At 45.2% G+C, this 24,037-nt stretch overlaps 2 protein-coding genes across 2 annotated transcripts in view; one reads left to right on the forward strand and one right to left on the reverse strand.

Annotated features, from left to right (window-relative positions):
- Nucleotides 1-24,037, reverse strand: part of LOC144484175 (uncharacterized) — a 33,518-nt gene that overhangs the window by 1,833 nt on the left and 7,648 nt on the right. Inside the window, exons 2-3 of the mRNA XM_078202716.1 lie at nt 22,819-23,405; nt 22,176-22,443 (exon numbers count right to left, since the gene is read on the reverse strand). Coding sequence (XP_078058842.1) covers nt 22,176-22,443; nt 22,819-23,405 — 855 coding nt within the window. The remainder of the gene's footprint in view (nt 1-22,175; nt 22,444-22,818; nt 23,406-24,037) is intronic.
- On the forward strand, nt 13,918-14,592 carry LOC144484183 (uncharacterized). The gene has a single exon (XM_078202724.1). The coding sequence runs from the start codon at nt 13,918-13,920 to the stop codon at nt 14,590-14,592; it is 675 nt and encodes a 224-aa protein (XP_078058850.1).

Consider the following 24,037-nt stretch of genomic DNA (forward strand, 5'->3'; position numbering starts at 1 on the left):
ACTTTACCAAGTTATGATTTTTTTTTCTGTATAACACGCAAGAAATAATTTTCACTGTATCCCAGAACACGCAACAATAATAAATCAAATTAGACCCTATACATCTTGGGACGCTAAGGGACAAATTTAACATGGTCAATTCACCGAACCTGCACACCTTTGGGCAGTGAGAGGAAACCAGAGCACCCAGAGGAAATGCACACAGACAGGGGGAGATTGTGCAAACTCCACACCTGAGGTGAAGATGTTGGACTGGGGTGGGCACAGTAAGAAGTCTCACAACACCAGGTTATTTGGAACCACGAGCTTTTGGAGAGCTGATGAAGGAGCAGCTTCGACAAACGGTCATCTGGACTCAAAATGTCAGTTATTTTCTCTCCTCACAGATGCTGCCAGACCTGCTGAGATTTTCCAGCATTTTCTCTTTTGGTTTCAGATTCCAGCATCCGCAGTAATTTGCATTGATTCCAAATAACTTATTGGACTTTAACCTGATATTGTAAGACTTCTTACTGTGCAAACTCCACACAGTCACACACCCATGGCTGGAGTCGAACCCTGGCGCTGTGAGGCAGCAGTGTGAATCACTGTGCCACAGTGAAGGGAGTTTGCAGCAAATTTCGGGTGATAACAATGGGCTGGATGTTGCTCAGAATGTGGAGCACTGCAGCAAAGTACAGAGAGACAGAGACAGAGCAGCAAACTGGACTGAGAAATGGAGTCTGCAGACTGGAACTGGCAGCATGAGGAGAGGTTATTTAGTCTAACACTCACAGCAATCTACAACCCACCCCCATTACCGAGACAGTGAGACAGAGATTACAAACACTCACCAACACAGCTCCACTGAAACGTCCCAGGAAAAAGGGGGAATCTGTGGCTGTTCCTGTCCTGAAATAGCCCCAGGACTGTCACTCAAACCCCCAACCCGGCCCAGTTCACAGCTCAGCCTCTCAGCTTGCAGCTTCCTGCACTTCGAGCCAACCCTGTCCAGGTGTGGGAGGGATGTGGAACCACAGAGTGTGGGGAGGGGTGACCTCCTGCTGTGCCCCAAATAGTTTCTCCTTCCCCTCCCCCATGGCGCTCTAAGCTCTCAATGTGGACGGGTTGCTGGACTTTGCAGAGCCTCACTGAGCAGCGCTTGTCCCTTATCCTGGGTCACCCCTTCCCCCTGGGTTCAGTGTGTTCAGTTCGCTGCTTCTTTCCCTGCTGAACCTTCAGTTAATCAAAAACAGGAAGTGCTGGAAAACCTCAGCAGGTCTGGCAGCATCTGTGATCATCCAGACTGGAAGTATTAACTCTATTCTCTCTCCACAGATGCCGAGATTTCTAGCATTTTCTGTTTCTGTTTCAGATTCCAGCACCCGCAGTATTTTCAGCACTCTGCGTCCAGGGCAGGAAGCAGTGAGCATGGATTTGTCAATCACACATGAGGACGGCCTCAACCGGGATCTTGGGTTCATGTCACACTATCTGTAACCCCCACAACTTGCCTGGGCTTGCAAAATCTCACCAACTGTCCTTCATCTGACGAAGGAGCAGCGCTCCGAAAGCTAGTGGCGTTTGCTACCAAATATACCTGTTGGACTTTAACCTGGTGTTGTTCGACTACTTACTGTGTTTACCTCAGTCCAACGCTTGCATCTCCACATGCTTGCAAAACACACCTCTTTAATCTGTGCTTAATCCTCTCTCCACTCACATTGTCTGTACCTTTAAGACTTGATTACCTGTAAAGACTCACATTCCAACCATTATCTTGTAAATTGAGTTTGTGTCTTTATATGCCCTGTTTGGGAACACGACTCCCACTCACCTGATGAAGGGGCAGCGCTCCAAAAGCTTGTGGCTTGTGCTCCCAAATAAACCTGTTGGACTTTAACCTGGTGTTGTGAGACTTCTTACTGTGCTTACCCCAGTCCAACGCCGGCATCTCCACACTCTGAGTGGAAACAGAGAGAAGTAGGAGAGGCCGGAGGTGAGGAGAGAGATTTTATACATCTACAACTCAACAGGAACTTTGACAGAATTTCCAAACCCTGTGAACACCATCAGCTCCAAGTTCCTCTCCAACCCACACACCACCCTGACTTGTCTGACATCCAGTACTGAAAGAACAGAAATTTATTTCATTTAAATACTGGGAAGACTGAACCCATTGTGTTCAGTCCCCACTATGAACTCCACTCCCTCACCAACAACTTTATCTCTCCTCCTGGCAACTGTCTGAGGCTGAACCCGGCTGTTCACAACCAGGGTGAAATAGTTCATCCCAAGATGAGCTTCCAGCCACATGTCCACATCATCATCAGAGACCACCTTCATTCATAGAAGCATTAATAGTAATTAATTAACAATAATGAATAATAAAATACAGTGTCGAAGGAGGCCATTCAGCCCATCGAGCCTGCACCGACAACAATCCCATCCAGGCCCTATCCACATATTTACCTGTTAATCCCCCTGATACCAAGTGGCAATTTATCATGGCCAATCCGTCTAACCGGCACATCTTTGGACTGTGGAAGGAAACCAGAACACCCGGAGGAAACCCACACAGGCACGGGGAGAATGTAGAAACTCTGCACAGACAGGGACCCGAGGCTGGAATTGAACCCGGGTCCCTGGCGCTGTTAGGCAGCTGCACTAACCACTGTGCCACCGGGCCACATGTCAGTGCCATCGCCCGACTCCAGCCCAGTCTCAGCTCATCTGGAACCCTCACCCATTCCATTGTGACGTCACACCCTCACCCATTCCATTGTGACGTCACACTCTCAACCATTCCATTGTGACGTCACACTCTCACCCATTCCATTGTGATGTCACACTCCCACCCATTCCATTGTGACGTCACACTCTCACCCATTCCATTGTGACGTCAGGGCTTCCCTCTCCAATCACAATCCCTGCCGGCCTCCCACATGCAGCCTCAATGGCGGCAGTCAGCCCGGGTCTAACACTACAAGCTGCCGCTCCATTTGGTACAAAGGGGGGGACCGGGAAGTTCATTTCCGGGGTTTGGGTTTGAACAACATGTTTACAAAGTCTCTCCACCACCCGCCACATTTATCATTCCCCGTGCGCCGCCCTCTACCTCGTATTGATCTCGCTTCCAAGTTAAAACCGTCCGTCTGTCCGTCGCCATTACCCGCACTGCGCATGCTTCAGGCCCCGCCCCTCATTCACTCCGATTGGTTGGAGGACCTGCCGCTCTCGCTCGGTCCTCCAGTCCCGCCCCTCGTTCACGCCGATTGGTTGGAGGACCTGCCAGTCCCGCCCCCTCTTCCTATTGGTCCGGAGCTGCCGTCAATCAGTCCCCGGGCATTGTGATGTGGAGCATGCGCATTGTCATTGCTGTTCTTGGCGCTTGTTTGTCCCGGAGAAGCGGAGTCAGCGTTAGGCGGTGGCTGGGAGGATTTGGAAACACTTTGTGGATCCGCAAACCCTTCAGAATCATTGTCAGCTCCCTGGTTTGCAGCTGCGGGGCTTCTCCCTCCCTCCCAGGAACAGGGCCAGGTGGGCGGGGAGGATTCATAAACACCCGCTGGAGGCCCCAACAGCCCCAGTAAAAAGCTGCAGCTCCCTGCAGTGACCAGGAGAGAAAATACCCATTAAAATAGCAATTCTCCCAATGTATTTCATAGAATCTCTACAGTGCTGAAGGAGGTTATTCGGCCCATCGAGTCTGCACTGGCAACAATCCCACCTAGGCCCTATTCCGGTAACCCCACATATGTAACCTGCTAATCCCTCTAACATACTCATCCCAGGACACTAAGGGGCAATTTAGCATAGCCAATGCACCTAACTAGTATCTCTTTGGACGATGGGAAGAAACCGGAGCATCTGGAGAAAACCCAGGCAGACATGGGGAGAACGGGCAGACTCCACACGGACAGTGACCCAAGCTGGAAATCGAGCTGTGAGGCAGCAGTGCTAACCACTGTGCCGCCTACATTGCTGATGAGAATTTTAATTTACTGACTTGGGAATTAATTCTCGGGAATAGTCATTCTGAAAATGACCATTAAAATGTGTTTTAATTTACCACATAATGCCAGATTTCAGTTTGCATTTCAAAATTGAATTGGGAATGTCTGGGAGCAAATGGTAAAATGAGGTTTGAGACACCAGCTGCAATTATTTTCTGTGACTGATGATACCTTTGTTCCTGTGCAGGAGGTAATTCCCCTGGTGCTGTGGCACAAATAAAATGGAGCCTTTCCTCGGAACAGGCCCATGTTAATGGTCACCGTGGTGTTTCATTGGTGAGCAGGGCACATGTGCCCATTGTGGTAACAACAGTCAGTGGGGCTGCACATCCCCTGACTTGGAAGGAAAATAATTGACTCCTTGATTGTACTCTCAATCTGTACATGGTCTGGAGGACTGAATCCAGCTGGAGGGAGAGGGAGCTGGGCTCAGAGTGGAGATGGGGCAATGAGTTTGATTTCAGCTCAGGGACAAGAGAGAGTGTGGGATGGGGATTACAGCTCAAGATAAATAAGATGGAGAAATGTTTCGTGGAAACTGAAATTGTCTGTTCTCAAGTAATTTTTTAAAACTCTTTTTGCAGGGAACTACAAGAGGAGGATTCACAGACAGGAAACAAACTAAACTTCAGATCAAAGTCTGACAGAACCATTCGATTCATCATGACCTGAATATGATTGCTTTTGACAGTGGAGGGAGAAATCATTCCCTGTTTTGTCAGTGGGAGAAAATTTCAAAATTCAATGTGACAGAAAAAGAACTGAGACACACACACACACACTCCAGTGAACTGACTGTGAATCGAGCTTTAACCAGTTACACAGCCTGAAAAACATCACACCATTCACAGTGGGGAGAAACCATACACATGGTCTGTATGTGGATGAGGCTTCAACTAATCATCCAACCTGGAGAGACAGAAGGACACCAGCACCATGGACAAACCGTGGAAATGTGAGGATTGTGGTAAAGGATTCAATTATCCATCCCGGTTGGAAACCCATTGACACGGTCACATTGGGGCTGGGAAAATGGAGAAACCATGGAAATGTGATGATTGTGGTAAAGGATTCAATTATCCGTACTTGCTGGAAAATCATAGACACAGTCACACTGGAGAGAGGCCATTCATCTGTTCTGTGTGTGGGAAAGGATTCACTACCTCATCCCACCTGCTGTTACACCAGCGAATTCACACTGAGGAGAGGCCGTTCAGCTGCTCCAACTGTGGAAAGGGGTTCTCATGTTCATCCAACCTCAGTGCACATCAGCGAGTTCACACTGGGGAGAGATCGTTCAGCTGCACTTCCTGTGGCAAGAGGTTCAGGTCTTCATCCAACCTCAGTGCACACAAGCGAGTTCACACTGGGGAGAGATCGTTCACCTGTTCCACATGTGGGAGGGAATTCACCAATTCATCCGGCCTCCTGTCACATCAGCGAATTCACTCTGAGGAGAAGCCATTTATTTGCACATACTGTGGAAAGGGTTCCAGGCAGTTATCAATCCTCACTGCACATCAACGCACTCACACTGGGGAGAGACCATTCACTTGCTCCATGTGTGGGAAGGGATTCACTCAGTCTGGCAGCCTGCATTTACATGAGCTCACCCACACTGGGGAGAGGCCATTCACCTGCTCTGTGTGTGGGAAGGGATACACTCGGTCATCCCACTTGCTGACACATCTGTAAGTTCACAATTGTCAGCAGGAGTTGGATTTTGCTATTACTGCAGCTGTTAATCACATCCAGGATTGATAGTCTGACAGTATTTGGTTTGTTTCTGCTGACATTAACAATCGCTACAACTGGCTGAAGTTTAATATTCTGAGATGTCACTGATTTTCAGGGGTGTTGTGTCCCCTTTTTAAAAGCACCATCTGTGATTTTTTAATTTCAGGAACTCTCAACAGGAACTTTTTTATAATAAGTTTATGAACTTTTCCTGCAATCTTAAATTGATGTTTGGTGCAAACTGTACAATTCAGTGTCTGAAAGGTTCCACTGCTTAATATTTCCAATTAGAAAATGCTGACAATTCTTACTGACTTGCACATTATTCACAGTGACACTTCCACGATCACATTTAATTATCAAGGAACATAAAACAATGCACAGATACTTGTTAGAACTGAACTTGAATATTGCTGAAAAGAGAGACCTGTTGCTGAATCTCTTCATCATGCACTCATCAGGACAAACAGAAGAATGCCAAATTTCAAATGATCACAATTGGTGGACTCTCATTGACTTGAAGCATCACCATGGAGAAATCAATAGAAGACTGTAGGTTTATCAAGCTTCTGGGAAATTCATAAAAGGTGCAAGACTTGAAAATTCTCCTTTTGTTTGCAGGGAAAGGATCGCTGCGTATAAATGTAAGTTGCTTCTCACAACTGTAACTATGAACTCGACTGATTATCTTCAATTGATTATGAGTGCAGCTATTGGCACACTCAGGATTGTTCAGCAAGTGCTGCCCAGTCTGTAATCACATTAAACATTGTATTTTTGGTTTTGTGAGTGTTGGCTGCAAAAGAAATCACTACCTATTCTGACAGATCAAGGAACATGCTGTTTTATTCTATCAGCCACTCACTGGGATGTACAGCCCAGTACCCGGCACTGCACTGGCAAAGATATTCATAGTAAGAAGTCTAACAACACCAGGTTAAAGTCCAACAGGTTTATTTGGTAGCAAAAGCCACTAGCTTACGGAATGCTGTTCCTTCGTCAGGCTCCCACCCACCTGACGAAATCTAGTGGCTTTTGCTTCCAAATAAACCTGTTGGACTTTAACCTGGTGTTGTTAGACTTCTTACTGTGTTTACACAGTCCAACGCCGGCATCTCCACATCAAAGATATTCATACCCAGCCTTGCTCATTTGTGTGGGAGGCTGAATGCCTTTTTGGTGCTGGCAGCTAATTAGTGGAAAGTATCACTCGTGTAACCACGACATAGTCGCAGAATGAAACGGATTAGTGTTCCCTCTGTATTGTGCAGCCTTGTGATTGTGCTAAAGGCCATCACTTTCAGATCTGAAAAGTGCCTGGGTCAAGGTCAAATTACCCCAGAAAGGGACATTTTCTCTCAAATCTGAAGCAGCAGGTTAAGCAAATCATTTCACACTGAAACACATCTTCAACGTCGCGGTAGTTTGTTCAGTTACACACTTGGTGGTCACGTGACTCTGGTTGCAGCATTCCTGAGCCTCAATGGAGGGATTCCTCACATGAGCCGAGTTTGAGGAGAGTATCTCTGGCCTCCAGTGATGCAGCCGCTGAATCTATTCCTGGAAAAAACACATTTGGAATATTGTGATAATGCTGTCTGAATCCATCAGGACAATTTTGTATTCAAGTATGGGGGGATAATGTTCACTGTTTTATATTCGGATCTGGGGGGGCGGGGGTAATGTTCATTGTTTTATATTTGGGTCTGGGGGGGATAATGTTCACTGTTTTATATTTGGGTCTGGGGGGATAATGTTCATTGTTTTATATTCGGGTCTGGGGGATAATGTTTACTGTTTTATATTCAGGTCTGGGGGGAGAATGTACACTACTTTATATTCAGGTCTGGGAGATAATGTTCACTGTCGGGTTTGTTAGCTCGGGTTGATTCTGCCTGCAGTGCATTCTCAGTTGTCAGAGCTCTCATTAAAAGCCCTAATTTCCAGTCAGTGACTGAGTTGTCTGTGATGGGATAGAGAATCAGAGTGGGGGTAATGTGCTTCATGGACAGTGATGGGTTGGAATGAGTATAAAATAAACCCGGACTACACCAGGTAACTGTGAGAACATTAAAACAATCACAGAAAATCATAGCACCATGTTGGAAAACAGAATACTTTGGCTCAATCTTTGATCAATTTTGTTTGATTCAATATTTTGAGTGGCTTGTTGGATTCCTGGTTATTTTCTAACGGCAGCTCAGCACCATCATTTTGACCATAAACTCGGCCCCGGTGACTGCTGCATTTTTCCAACACCTTCTGTTTTAATTTTAAGTGGAACCTTAATATCTGCTTAGTACACAGGCCAATTTATGTTTCTAGGGGTGAGTGTGTCTGAGAGCTATGCAACTGGAAAACATTTTCCATTCATCTCCTATATTGCTGCAGTATATATACATTGTTCTCACTCTGCCAGCAGGGCTGTGGGATTAATTGGATAGATCTTAAAGACAGCCCAACTGGGCAGGATGAGCCAAATGGTTTTCATCTGTGATGTATCATTCCATAAAACAGAATATTCAGCATCAGGAGAAAGAAAGTGAAAGAAACCAATCTCTGTGAGATTTACCCAACTAGTGTGAGCACCTTCAGGGGAGCAGAGAGAGAGGGAAACCAGTGGGAAAAGTTTGAAAAACTCGGGGTATTCCCACAGGAGAGCACTGGTTTAAATCAATTTTAGAAATAGAAATCATAGAAATCATAGAAATCATAGAAACCCTACAGTGCAGAAGGAGGCCATTCGGCCCATCGAGTCTGCACCGACCACAATCCCACCCAGGCCCTACCCCCACATATTTTACCCGCTAATCCCTCTAACCTACACATCCCAGGACTCTAAGGGGCAATTTTTTAACCTGGCCAATCAACCTAACCCGCACATCTTTGGACTGTGGGAGGAAACCGGAGCACCCGGAGGAAACCCACGCAGACACGAGGAGAATGTGCAAACTCCACACAGACAGTGACCCGAGCCGGGAATCGAACCCGGGACCCTGGAGCTGTGAAGCAGCAGTGCTAACCACTGTGCTACTGTGCAAAATAGAGAATGGCAGCGCACAAATTCCGAGGAATGCATAAAAAAAATTAATTGATCTTAATTGCACAATTTTCTATTATTGTCCTTGACAATGACGCCGTTAATTCCCAGGTGCCCCTGCGGGTGTGAAAGTGTCCTATTCATTCCACAGGAGCTTATTGCGCACGCTCCAGACACTGGAGCGTGCGCAGTGTCACTTTGCCCGGAGCCCTGCGAGTGCGGGAGACGCTTTTATCAGCAGGTGAGTCGGTGGGGCTGCGGGATGGAGTCGGGGTAGGGAGGGAGCTATGGCTTCACAAACACCCGCTGTAGGCCGCACGGCCCGAATAAGACCCTGCAGGTCCCAGGTTTACAGCTCCCAGGCTTTTGTCTCGGGAACAGGCTCCGGTTATCGGCCGCCATCTTGTTTCAGCGGGGAAGGAGGGCGCATGCGCTGCTGTCGGTGACGGGTCATAATGGGCGTGGTTTCAGGGGCTGGTTCAGAACCTCTGTCTTCAGAGGGACAATAGGTAGCAGGGCGCATGCGCAGCTATCCAAGACCATCGGAATAAGAATTCGGAACAGGAGCCCGTCATTCGGCCCATCGAGCCTGCTGCATCATTCAATAAGATCATGTCTACTTTGCTCCCCCACCCCGTCCATACCCTTGACTTTCTTGTGGATCAAAACCTCAGCTTTGAATATATTCAATGACCTGCCTCCAATCCTCACTGGTGAAGACAGAGTTCCAAAGATCAACAACCCGCTGAGAGAAAAGATCTCTCTTCATCTTAATCTTAATTTTGAGATCCTTTATTTTTACTTGATTCCCACACCTGAGGAAACATCCTCTCAGCATTGACCTTGTCAAGCACCTTATATCATATGAATCATAGAATCCCTACAGTGCAGAAGGAGGCCCTTCGGCCCATCGAGTCTGTACCGATCACAATCCCACCCAGGCCCCATCCCCACAACCCCATGCATTTGACACTAGGGTCAATTTAACATGGCAATCCACCTAACCCACACATCTTTGGACTGTGGGAGGAAACGGGAGCACCTGGAAGAAACCCACACAGACATGGAGAGAAAATTGCAAACTCCACACAGACAGTGACCCAAGGCTGGAATTGAACCTGGGACCCTGGTACTGTGAGGCAGCGGTGCTAACCACCATGCCGCCCTGAAATTCCCAGAACTTCTCAGTCTTTTAAACTCCAATGAGTACAGGCCCAAGCTGCTCATCCTCAAAGACAAAACTCCTCATTTCAGGAATCAACCAACTGGATCTTCTCTGAACTGCCTCCACTGCAATTTTGTCCCATTAAAGTAATTCTGTGCCAGGTAGGAGGATAGAATGTTTTGAATTTCTGTTCTGGACAGATGCTGATGGATTTTGGAAACTCCTTTTACAGGGAGTTAGAAGGGGAAGATTTATCACAGCAAACTCAGACCAAAAGAAATGTTTGTCTGTCCTGAATTTCTAACCTTGAATTACACCGATAACTTTCCTCATTTACAGGGACAAGATTTGAAGATTGCAACATTTTTCCCGGACACCAATCTCTCTGAGATCTTTTCAGCTGCTGCAGATTTTAAAATGTGAAAACAGTGAAATTGTCTTGAGGTGAGTGTTAGTGAGCTGTAATTTAAATTTACAGCATGCTCTGATTCCATGGATCTCGGGCTATTGTGATTCCTTTACCATGGATGGGCAGGCAATGGTGCAGTGATAGTGTTATTGGATTAGTAATACAGGGATCCAGGGCAATACACTGTTAAACCTGGGTTCGAATCCCACAATGGCAAATGTTGAAATTTGAATTAAGTTAAAATCTAGAATTAGAAGTCCATTGATGACAATTGTTGTAAAAATCCATCCAATTTAACAATGTCCTTTAAAGAAGGAAATTACCACATCCCCCAGCAATGCAAGCCACTCAGTTCAAGGACAATGAGTTATGGGCAATAGCTGCTGACGCAGCCAACACATAGAGTCATAGAGCAATACAGCTCGGAAACAGGCCCTTGGGCCCAACTGATCCATGCCAACCATGGTGCCCTCCCAGCTAGTCCCAATTGCCCGTGTTTGGCTCATATCCCTCTAACCCTTTCCAACTCATGTACTTATCCAAATGCTTTTTAAATGTTTAAACCTGCTGTTTGAACCTGCCTCAACCACTTTCTCTGGCAGCTCATTCCATGTACCCACCACCCTCTGCATGAAGAAGTTGCCCCTCAGGTCCCTTTTAATTTTTCCCCTCTCATCTTAAATCTATGCCCTCTAGTTTTCAATTCCCCTACCCTGGAAAAAAGACAATGTGGGTTCATCCTATCAATGCCCCTCATTATTTAATACACCTCAATATGGTCACCCCACATTCTCTGACATTCGAAGGAATAAAGCCCTCGCCTGTCCAACCTCTCGCGATCACTCAGGCCCATTAGTCCCGGCAACATCCTCATAAATCTTCTTTGCACTCTTTCCAGTTTATCAATGTCTTTCCTATAACAGGGTTACAAAAACTGTACACAATACTCCAAGTGCAACCTCACCAACGACTTATACAACTATAACATAATGTCCCAACTCCTATACTCAGTGCCCTGACTGATGAAGGCCAGTGTGCTAAATGCCTTCTTCACCACTCTGTCTGCCTGTGACATCACTTTCAATGAACTATGTACTTGTACTCCTGGGTTCCTCTGTTCCTCAACACTCCCCAGGGCCTTACCATTCACTGTACAAGTCCTACCCTGGTTTGACTTTCCAAAATGCAACACTCACACTTAAGAACATAAGACATAGGAGCAGAATTAGGCCACTTGGCCCATCGAGTCTGCTCCGCCATTCAATCACGGCTGATATTTTTCTCATCCCCATTCTCCTGCCTTTTTCCCATAACCCCTGATCCCCTGATTAATCAAGAACCTATCTATCTCTGTCTTAAAGACAGTCAATGACCTGGCCTCCACAGCCTTCTGCGGCAAAGAGTTCCACAAATTCACCACTCTTTGGCTGAAGAAATTCCTCCTTATCTCTGTTTTAAAGGATCGTCCCTTTAGCCTGAGGTTGTGCCTCTGTACTCTATTATCTGTACTGAAATCCATTTGCCAATCATCAGCCCACTTCCCTAACTGATCAACTGATCAAGATCCCCCTGTAATTTTTGATAACCGTCTTCACTATCAGCGATACCTCCTAATTTAGTACCATCTGCAAACTTGCTAACCATGCTTTGAGTGAATTTTTAAATGGCCATCCATTTCTCTGTTTCACCTCTGCCCTCCCTGATCAGCTCTCTGCCATTGTCTACCTTCCTCTGCCTCTTATAATGGGTGTATTTTAACTATTATTTCCGCAAGCTATGTCTTGATGAGGTTTTTATCACTTCACAACTCTATTCACTGCTGATTTACCAGCTTAGTCTTACAATGTTCAGGAATTGTTTCTCTTCCACTGGAGATCATTTCCCTTCCACTTCTGAGCTTATATTGACCAACAAAATCTGATACATTTTTATTCTCTGTAATTCATTCTGCCCACCCTGAAACGTTAATCTTCTTTCTGTCTAAAAGGATGGTCTCTTTCCCAATGTTCACAATTAAAGGGCAGGAGATGGCTGACATTTAAGGGGATAGTAAATTAATATAGGAGAGAGATATGTCCAGTGTTATTATATGGTACCCAGATTAGATAATTATGTTGCTGTATAAAATACATTTATTATTATTTCTTGCATTGTAATATAAGGCTGCAGCGATGTTATACATTTCCAGTCATAAAGTCATTACAGCACAGAAGGAATCCATTCGGTAACTCGAGTCCATGCTGACTCTCTGTATAACATTCCAGTCCCATTCCCACTGGATAACCCCATTCTCCTGAAAGTTTATTTCCTTCAAGTGCCCATCCACTTTCATTTTTAAATAGAATCCATATGCAGATTTACAACTTTTTGGGAATGAAATAGGAAAGAATGTTCCATAGAAACTAGAATTGTCTGTTCTGAATTTCTATCCTATACTGACTGTGATGACTTTTGCAAATCACAGGCAAAAATCTCAACCGTCACGTCTGGACAGAGTCATATTCCTTGGGATCTGAATATCTTGTAATATGGAACTGTAGCTACGTTATATATTTCCAGACATCTCTTCCCTCAGAGGGTTGTTAGTCTTTTGGATTTCTCTTCCACAGGGACCAGTGGAGGCTGAGGATCATTGAATATATTCCAGTTAGACAGATCTTTGACTGACAAGGGTGTCAAGGGTTATGGGGAACAGACAAGAAGATGGAGCAAAAGCTAAGATGTGGGGGGATTTCTTCACTCAAGGATGTGGGAAAGCTTTGGAATTCTCAACCCCTGAGGACAGTGAAAGCCTCAGTCATCAACTATTTTCAAGAGAGAGATTGATTGGTTTCTAGATATTGAAGATATCAAGGGATATGGGTTTAGTGTGGGGAGAATGATGCTGAGGGAGATGAACAAATTATCTCATTGAATAGTTTAAAAGACTCGATGGGCCAAATGGCCGACTGCAGCTCCTATTTGTTATGGTCTCTGTGTCCAGGACAGGAAGCAGTGAGCATGGATCTGTCAATCAGCCTCAATCAGCACCTTCAGGAGAATTGGGAGGGTGAATATTAGATACAGCAGAGTGAGAATGGAGGGAGAGTGTGTGGGATGGAGATTTACAGCTTTTGAGGAATGAGAGAGGAAAGAATGTTCCATAGAAACTAGAATTGTCTGTTCTGAATTTCTATCCTGTACTGACACTGATGACTTTTGTAAACTCGTTTTACAGGATATTGAAAGAGGAATCACAGGCCGAAATCTCAAATGTCACGTCAGATCTGACAGAGTCATATTCCTTGGGAGCTGAATATCATCGGATTTTGAATCTGGAAGGAGAAATGATTGTCCGGTCTGTTGATTTGAAAAGATTTCAAACATCAGTGTGACTGGAAAAGCACCAACACACTGCCACACTCGATCGAGTGAGAGTGTTCCAGTGCACTGACTAAAGAGCTTCAACCAGTTACACAGCCTGAATAAATATCACACCATTCACAGCAGGGTGAGACTGTACTCGTGTTCTGTGTGTGGACGAGGCTTCAACTGATTGTCCACCCAAGAGAGAGGCAAGGACACCTGCACCATGGAGAAACCATGGAAATGTGAGGACTGTGGGAAGAGGTACAGATACCCGTCTGAGCTGGAAGTTCATCAGCGCAACCACACTGGCGAGAGACCATTCATGTGCTCTCAGTGTGGGGAGGGATTCACTCGGTTATCCAGCCTGCAGTTACACCAGCGAGTCCACACTGAGGAGAGACTGTTCACGTGTTCTCAGTGTGGGAAGGGATTCACTCGGTCATCCGACCTGTGGGCACACGAGCGCGTTCACACTGGGGAGAGGCCATTCAGCTGCTCTCAGTGTGGGAAGGGATTCTGTGATTCATCCAACCTGCTGAGACACAAGCGAGTTCACACTGGGGAAAAACCATTCACCTGCTCTCAGTGTGGGAAGGGATTCACTCGGTCATCTCACCTGCGGAGACACCAGCGAGTTCACACTGGGGAGAGGCCGTTCACCTGCTCTCAGTGTGGGAAGGGATTCACTCAGTCAACCAACCTGCGGACACACCAGCGAGTTCACACTGGGAAGAGGCCGTTCACCTGCTCTCAGTGTGGGAAGGGATTCACTCAGTCAACCCACCTGCGGATACACCAGCGAGTTCACACTGGGGAGAGGCCGTTCACCTGCTCTCAGTGTGGGAAGGGATTCAGAGTTTCATCCCAGCTGCTGAGACACCAACAAGTTCACGAGTGATTCCAGGGGTTGGATTCTGCTGTTGTTGTTTCTGCTCTCAATTACATCCAGGACTGCATTTTGTTCATTCTCACAGTTGGTCAATGGGGAGGGTCGGAGGGTTTCTTTCTGCTGGACTGGCCGGTCTCATGACTTTGCCTCCAGTGGGCTGATGCTCTTTGAGTCTTGTTGCGAATACCTAGTTTCAGATTTCACACTGATCACAGAATGACAGGGTGTTAGGAAGTTATAGAGGTTTACAACATGGAAACAGGCCCTTCGGCCCAACTTGTCCATGCCGCTCAGTTTTTACCAGTAAGCTCGTCCCAATTGCCCATATTTGGCCCATATCCCTCTATACCCGTCTTACCATGTAACTGTCTAAGTGCTTTTGAAAAGACAGAATTGTACCCGCCTCTACTACTGCCTCTGGCACCTCGTTCCAGACATTCACCACCATCTGAGTGAAAGACTGCCCCTCTGGACCCTTTTGTATCTCTCCCCTCTCACTTTAAACCTAAAACTAAGAACAAGAAACGTATCGATAAAATGATTAGAGAACAGAGCCAACGTTTTGAGTCTGGATGATACTTCATAAGAGCTGTTACGAAGGGTCATCCAGTATCAAAACATTGGCTCTATTCTCTCTTCACAGATGCTGTCAGACCCGCTGAGACTTTCCAGCATTTTCTGTTGTTGTTTCAGATTCCAGTATCCGCAGTATTTTACTTATCTGATAATTTGATTCGGTCTGATTGGAATCCCCACGACCCTCCCGCAAAACAGAGGGAGTGGTGGCAAAAGGAGAAAAAAGATAAGGATGATAAAGACTGGGTTCTGATTCTCCGAGCCCATGTAGAATAAACAAAACCAGTGAACCAGTTTATAAAGAACAGAAGTTACCCATCCCTAACAAAAACTGATCAAATAAAAACAATTAGGTTCAGGAAGATAACAAAAGAATTAATAGATGAAGTTTAAAATCAACTTTGTTTTGTTGTTAGAGAAGTTTTTAAAAATTATGTAAAATGACACAAGTGTGTGCCAAATTTCTTCTCTCACTCCCCACCCTTTTAGATTCTGTAGAAAAGTTAACCCTTTCAGCAGACAGTTGATTTAGTCATCGAGGTTTGCAGCATGGAAACGGGCCCTTCAGCCCAACTTGTCCATGCCGCCCCTTTTTTAACCCCTGTGCTAGTCCCAATTGCCCACGTTTGGCCCATATCCCTCGACACCCATCTTACCCATGTAACTGTCTAAACGCTTTTTAAAAGACAAAATTGTCCCTGCCTCTACTACTACCTCTGGCAGCTTGTTCCAGACACTCACCACCCTCTGTGTGAAACAAATGCCCCTCTGGACCCTTCTGTATCTCTCCCCTCTCACCTTAAACCTATGCCCTCTAGTTTTAGACTCCCCTACCTTTGGGAAAAGATGTCGACTATCTAGCTGATCTATGCCCCTCATTATTTTATAGACCTCTATAAGATCACCCCTCAGCCTCCTACATTCCAGGGAAAAAAGTCCCAGTCTATCCAACCTCTCTTTATAATTCAAACCATCAAGTCCCGGTCGCATCCTAATAAATCTTTTCTGCACTCTTTCTAGTTTAATAATATCCTTTCTATAATAGGGTGACCAGAACTGTACGCAGTATTCCAAGTGTGGCCTTACCAATGTCTTGTACAACTTCAACAAGACGTCCCAACTCCTGCATTCAATGTTCTGACCAACATGCAGAATGCCTTCTTCACCACTCTGTCCACCTGCAACTCCATTTTCAAGGAGCTATGAACCTGTACCGCTAGATCTCTGTTCTGTAACTCTCCCCAACACCCTACCATTAACTGAGTAAGTCCTGCCCTGGTTCGATCGCCCAAAATGTATTACCTCGCATTTATCTGAATTAAACTCCATCTGCCACTCGTCAGTCCACTGGCCCAATTGATCAAGATCGCACTACAATCCTGGATAGCCTTCTTCACTGTCCATGATACCACCAACCTTGGTGTCATCTGAAAACTTACTAACCATGCCCCCTACATTCTCATCCAAATCATTAATATAAATGACAAATAACAGTGAACCCAGCACCGATCCTTGAGGCACACCGCTGATCACAGGCTCCAGTTTGAAAAACAACCTTCTACAACCACCCTCTGTCTTCTGTCATCAAACCAATTTTGTATCCATTTGGCTAACTCACCCTGGATTCCATTAGATTTAACCTTGAGCAACAATCTACCGTGCGGTACCTTGTCAAAGGCCTTGCTAAAGTCCACGTAGTCAGCATCACCTGTACTGCCCTGATCTACCTTCTTGGTTACCCCTTCAAAAAACTCAATCAAATTTGTGAGACATGATTTTCCACTCACAAAGCCATGCTGACCGTCCCTAATCAGTCCTTGTGTCTCCAAATGCCTGTAGATCCTGTCTCTCAAATACCTTCTGACAACTTACAGATGTGAATCACACCGCCCTTTAGTTCCCAGGCTTTTCCCTGCAGCCCTTTTTAAACAAAGGCTCCACATTTGCCACCCTCCAATCTTTAGGCACCTCACCCGTGACTATCGATGATTCAAATATCTCTGCTAGGAGACCCGCAATTTCCTCCCTAGCCTCCCACAGTGTTCTGGGATACACTTCATCAGGTCCCGGGGATTTATCTACCTTGATGCGCTTTGACTTCCAGCACCTCCTTCTCTGTTATAAGTACACTCCTCAAGACATCACTTTATTTCCCCAAGTTCCCTAACATCCATGCTTTTCTCAACAATAAATAATGATGAAAAATATTCATTTATGATCTCACCCATCTCTTGTGGATCCGCACATAGATGACCTTGTTGATCCTTAAGAGGCCCTACTCTCTACCTAGTTACTCTTTGGCACTTTATGTATTTATAGAACCTCTTTGGATTCTCCTTTGCCTTATCTGCCAAAACAATCTCGTGTCCCCTTTTTGCCCTCCTGATTTCTCTCTTAATTCTACTCCTACACCCTCTATACTCTTCAAGGGATCCACTTGATCCCAGCTGCCTATGCATGTCATGTGCCTCCTTCTTCTTGACGAGGGCCTCAATATCTCGAGTCATCCAGGGTTCCCGACTTCTACCAGCCTTGCCCATCACTCTAAGAGCAATGTGCTTACACTGAACCCTGGTTAAAACACTTTTGAAAGCCTCCCACTTACCAGACGTCCGTTTGCCTTCCCACAGACTCCCCCAGTTAACTGTCGAAAGTTCCTGCCTGATACCATCAACATTGGCCTTGCCCTAATTTAGAATTTTAACTTTTGGACCTGACCAATCATTTTCCATAGGTATCTTAAAACTAATGGAATTATGGTCACTGGTCCCAAAGTGATCCCTCACTCACACTTCTATCACCTGCCCTTCCTTATTTCCCAAGAGGAGGTGAAGTTTTGCCCCTCTCTAGTCGGGCCATCCACATACTGAATGAGAAATTCCTCCTGAATACACTCAACAAATTTCTCCCCATCCAAGCCTCTAATACTATGGCTGTCCCAGTCAATGTTGGAAAGTTAAAATCCCCGACTATTACCACCCTATTTTTCTTGGAACTATCTGTAATCTTACATATTTGCTCCTCAATTTTCCACCGACTATTTGGGGGCCTATAGTACAACCCTATCAAAGTGATTTCCCCCTTCTTATTTCTCAGTTCACCCCTTTTGACTCAGTAGGCGAACCCTCGGATATATCCCCTCTCAGTACTGCCGTGATGTTTTCCTGAATCAAAAGTGCAACTCCCCCTCCTTTCTTTCCTCCTGTTCTATCTTTCCTATGGCATCTTGTTTTTAACTTGTTTTTAAATCACCCAGAAACTCGTGTCTATTTTAGTTTATAATTGTGGATTTATTGGAGCCAGTTAAATGTGGAAATTTTAAGCATAGCCTGGAGGAATTTGGAATAACTGAGAATTTTATCGTGTTGTCACCTCAACCCCAGATAAAGAACAAAGAGTTTGCAGCTGGTAACGTGTTTGGGATTTTAAATCAACAAAGATGTTGCCGATAAAATCAGGCCTTGGAAGTTGGCTGAAAAAGGGTTAAGTTACAATGAAGGATCTTGTATCTTATTTTAATCAAGGAGTTGTGAGCTTGTAGTGCTCTGTCGCTTTAAGAAGCGACAGCTGCGAGAGAGAATGCTGAGGATTCATTGTTTGAAATTTACGAGCTGTGAGAATCTGTGTGTTTTGTTTGTTTTATGTGGATGTTTGTAGATGTGTTTTATTATTGTTTTGGGCTACATTTGTTAAGGTTTATCTTTCTGGGGAATTAACCTTACCTTGAGTCTTTAATTAAAGGCATTTTTGGGAGTTTAAAACAGGATCACAAGAACGCTTAAGTAATTAATTTTGGTTATTGTTGTTGTAAAGCACATGCTAAGTTTCTCTGTTTGTGTATGGACGATATTTGTGGGTTGAACGCTTTAAGCTTTGAGGTTTTCTGTCTGTGATTTAAATCAAACAGATTTTTAAAAAGGAAGTGTAATTAATAAAGCTTTTTTTTCAAAAGTTATGAACTTGGAGCCATATTTACTGGACAGAGACAGGATTCCAGGATATTTCACTAAACATGCGGGAATTTTAATCCGGATACAATTCACTCATGAGAATGAGAGTTTTAATTTGTAATGGTTATTTAAAATTTGGGACATGTGAAATGATTCTGACCAATCCTGTGTTGGATTGATCTTGGATTAAACTTCCTGTCAGGTCCAAAGACACAATTAACACAATGAAAAGGAAAATTCTGGAATTGGATACTGAAGAAAAGAGTTTAAAAGGAGAGATTATTCAATAGAAATGATTCCCAGACCATGTGGTCGTTAGGTTGGAACAAAGGAAGAGTGCTGACATCCATTTGAAAACTTTTAATCCACCCCTTTTCAAACTCAGTCTACGTACAAAGAAAACCCCAAGGATGGTAGATAAGGGGTTCTGGAAAACATCATGATGGGGGCACCTATCTGTTCACGAGATGATCACAAAGCCCCATGATGTCCAAATACTAATTTCATTGGACCTTTCTGTAATGTATGTAATCTATCACCATTCTGATTGGATTGTGTCCAGCCGGGATGGGCTGAGTAACTGGATAAGAATTGATGATATTCTTTGTTGGGTGGAGTTGCACATGGTCAGCCCCTGTGGCTTCTCCCCGCTGGCGTAACTCAATAAACTGTTTGTTGAATCAGGTTTTAAGTGTTGAATGATTCTTCTGAGTTCATTCACCCCCCAACACACTGGGTACATTACTACTTCATCCTCGGGAGTGGCCTGATAGGCCGTGGTCCAGACTACATGTGGCCCTTGGGGGGCCTTTCATGAATCACGTGTTTGCTTGTTGTAGATGCGCATTCAAAATGCTTGGAAGCACAGATCATGAGTAATATTACAGGGCAATTAGGACTAGTTTAGTGGTAAAAACTGGGCGGCATGGACAAGTTGGGCCGAAGGGCCTGTTTCCATGCTGTAAACCTCTACGACTCTAACTACCTTTTTTGTGGCCTGAAGTTCCCACAATTGGAAAGCAGCCAGATTAGTTAAATAGACAGCATTAATTGTGAGACAGTTAAATAATAAATGATTCATTAATATATATGTTATAAAGGCTGGAAATGTAAATTTGAACACAAGTTTATAACTTTTAGAATTATAAACACATTAAGAATGGTTAAAATGCTGTGGGAATTATCAGATGTTCCCTTCTCATGCTGACAGAATAAAAAAAGATGAAAGGACTTGTTAATCTTGACTAGAGGGAATGAATCGGCTCCTGTTCAAGATGTCTCAACATTGAATGACTGATGTGAACCAATTATTGGTTGACACTCAGGCTACCCCAAGCTAAGAGATATCGTTTGAGAGAAAGAATTGTCTTAAAATTAAGACAATATGTGCAATTAGCTAAAAACCAAACCAATGTCATTATTGACAAGTTATAGACCAATTGGCTAATTCCCAACAATTAGCTGAGGATGGCTTTCTACATTTTGAAAGTATAAAAAGGGGGATTCGAGAAACCAATTTGGTAGAAGTTTTTAAAAGTTAACTTTGTTTATAGTTTGTTTATTAGTGTCACACATAGGCTTACATTAACATTGCAATGAAGTTACTCTGAAAATACCCCAGTCGCCACAATCTGGCGCCTGTTTGAGTAAACTGAGGGAGAATTTCGCATGGCCAATGTACCCAACCAGCACGTCTTTTCAACTGTGGGAGGAAACTGGAGCACTCGGAGGAAACCTGCACTTTACTGTTCAAAAGTCTATCTATCCTTGCCTTAAAAACATTCAATGAGGCAGCCTCAACTGCTTCACTAGGCAGGGAATTCCACAGATTCACAACCCTTTCTGTGAAGAAGTTCCTCCTCAACTTAGTCCTAAATTTGCTTCCCTTATTTTGAGGCTGTGTCTCCTAGTTGTAGGTTAGGGGGATGAGCAGGGTAAATACTTGGGGTTATGGGACAGGTCTGGATGGGATTGCCCTGTGTGTCAGGGGGAATATATGAGGTTACAAGGATAAGGCCTGTGTGGGATTGTTATCAGTGCAGACCTGATGGGCCAAATGGCCTCCTTCTGCACTGAAAGGATTCTATGATTTCAGGGAATTGTGAAATTGGAGATTACTGAGATAGGGAGGGATAAGGTCATGGAGGAATTTGAAAATAAGGATGTGAATTTTAAAATTGAAACATGACTTGACTTAAAGCCGATGTAGGCTTTATGGATGAATAGGATTTGGATGAATAGGATGAATTGGATTGGATGAATAGGATTTGGTGTGAGAAAGCAGACGGGCGGCAGAGATTTGGATGATCTCACATTTCTATGTGGGGAGTGGGGTGAATGTGAGAGGCTGCTCAGAAATATATTGGAATCATCAAGACTAAAGGTAACAGATGGAGTGGTGTGGAGACTGTGGACATTTTGGAGATTGAAATATTTGGTATCAGTGATGGTGTGGATATGTGGTCAGAAACTCATCCTGTTGTTAAATCTGACACCAAGGCCTGAATTTTTCATCCGTTGGCCACACTCACACGGGAGTGCCTGGAAGTGGGTGCAATCAGCCCTGGAAATCGGCCCCGGAAAGTGATCTCATGCTGGCTGGCTGATTAACGGACAGTCAGTGTGAAACGTGCACTGGGAAAGGCTCAGTGCTGCCGGGGAGGGAGGGAAGGGGACGGGGAGGGAGGGAAGGGGACGGGCACTGAGGAAAGCGAGGGTGCTGTTGGCATTTCCAATACGCTCCCTCAGGGGGACAGCTGCTGCAGAGCCTGTCTTACAGCTACAGCCCTGGAAAAAATAAACTGCGATGGAGCTCCTCACAGTGGGGGTGAGGATGGAGGAGATGGGGAGAGGGAGAGAACCCTTCAAAAGGAATTGACTTCTGTTAGCAGTATTTAAAAGACGCAAGACACTGTGTTTAACACAAAGCTGATTTATTTGACTCTTATCCAGAATATTTACACCTATAACCGGCCTGGTGTTTATTAATATCAGCAGGACTAGACTCCAGTGAATGATATTCAGACCTGCAGGTGATTAACAGCAAAACCCAATCATTGTCATTACTTGTGAACTCGCTGGTGTCTCAGCAGATGGGATGACTGAGTGAATCCCCTCCCACACACAGAGCAGGAGAACGGTTTCTCCCCGGTGTGAACACGCCAGTGTTTCAGCAGACTGGATGAATCACTGAATCCCTTCCCACACTCCGAGCAGCTGAGCGGCCTCTCCCCAGTGTGAATACTCTGGTGTACAGTGAGCTGAGATGATTTCCTGAACCCAGTCCCACAACGAGAGCATCTGAACGGTCTCTCGTCAGTGTGAATACGTTGATGGGTCACCAGCTACCGTGGGCGGCACGGTAGCACAGTGGTTAGCACTGCTGCTTCACAGCTCCAGGGTCCTGGGTTCAATTCCTGGCTCGGGTCACTGTCTGTGTGGAGTTTGCACATTCTCCTCGTGTCTGCGTGGGTTTCCTCCGGGTGCTCCGGTTTCCTCCCACAGTCCAAAGATGTGCGGGTTAGGTTGATTGGCCAGGTTAAAAAAAAAATTGCCCCTTAGAGTCCTGAGATGTGTAGGTTAGAGGGATTAGCGGGTAAATATGTGGGGCTAGGGCCTGGGTGGGATTGTGGTCGGTGCAGACTCGATGGGCCGAATGGCCTCCTTCTGCACTGTAGGGTTTCTATGATTTCTTCTAGTTCCCCAGAACTTTTAAAGCACTTCCCACAATCCAGGCATTTAAGTGGTCTCTCGTCAGAATGAACCCGTTGATGGGATGTTAGTTCCGTAGAACTTTTAAAGCACTTCTCACAGTTCAGGCATTTAAAGGGTCTCTCATCAGTGTGAACTCGCTGATGTTTCAGTAGGTGAGATGACTGAGTGAATCCCTTCCCACACACAGGGCAGGTAAATGGTTTCTCCCCAGTGTGGATTCGCTGGTGTTTCAGCAGATCAGATAACTGAATGAATCCATTCCCACAATCGGAGCAGGTAAATGGTCTCTCTCCAGTGTGAATTCGCTGATGTGTCATCAGGTTGGCTGACTGAGTGAATCCCTTCCCACACTGAGGGCAGGTGAATGGTCTCTCCCCAGTGTGACTGCGTCGATGAGTTTCCAGGTCAGATGGATAACTAAACGCTTTCCCACAATCCCCACATTTCCACAGCTTCTCCCCAGTGTGACTGTGCTTGTGTCTCGACAGGCCAGATGATCGACTGAAGCCTTGTCCACACACACAACACGTGTATGGTTTCTCCTCACTGTGAACAGTGCTTTTTCCTTCCATGTTTAATATTCAATGATATTCAGGTTACGATAAATGATACACCTCTGTCAGCTCCTGGTGTGATGTTTGGTTTCAGTTTCCTGACTGTAAATCCTCCTCTTCTAAAACCCTGTGAAATTGATTTAAAACAAAAAAACAGGAGTGAGAGAGAACCCACAAAAACACAAAGGCAGCTTGTGAAATTGAGCTGAATGAATCTGGTAATTTGTCTGATACTAATGAACAGTGCTGGATTATCATAAAAACCCAACTGATTCACTAATGTCCATCAGGGAAAGGAACCTACCACCCAGTCTGGGTCTGTACAGACTCAGGCCTCTACTTAAGGAGAGTACAAGACAGTGGGAGAGAACAGGGAGTAATGCAAGAGGTGAGGTTGTGGGGGGATGGCGGAGGTGCTGGTGATGGCAGGAGGAGAGGTTGTGGGGGGGTGGGGGAGGTGCTGGTGATGGCAGGAGGTGAGGTTGTGGGGGAATGGGGGAGGTGCTGGTGATGGCAGGAGGAGAGGGATTTTACACATCTATAACTCAGCTGGAGCTTTGACAGAATCTCCCAAACCCTCAACTTCCACCACCTGGAAGGACCAGGATCAGAAGTGTGAATCAACACCTCGAAATTCACCTTCAAGTCTCACACACTTGG

This window comes from Mustelus asterias, unplaced genomic scaffold, assembly GCF_964213995.1.
Source record: "Mustelus asterias unplaced genomic scaffold, sMusAst1.hap1.1 HAP1_SCAFFOLD_94, whole genome shotgun sequence".
NCBI lineage: Eukaryota > Metazoa > Chordata > Chondrichthyes > Carcharhiniformes > Triakidae > Mustelus > Mustelus asterias.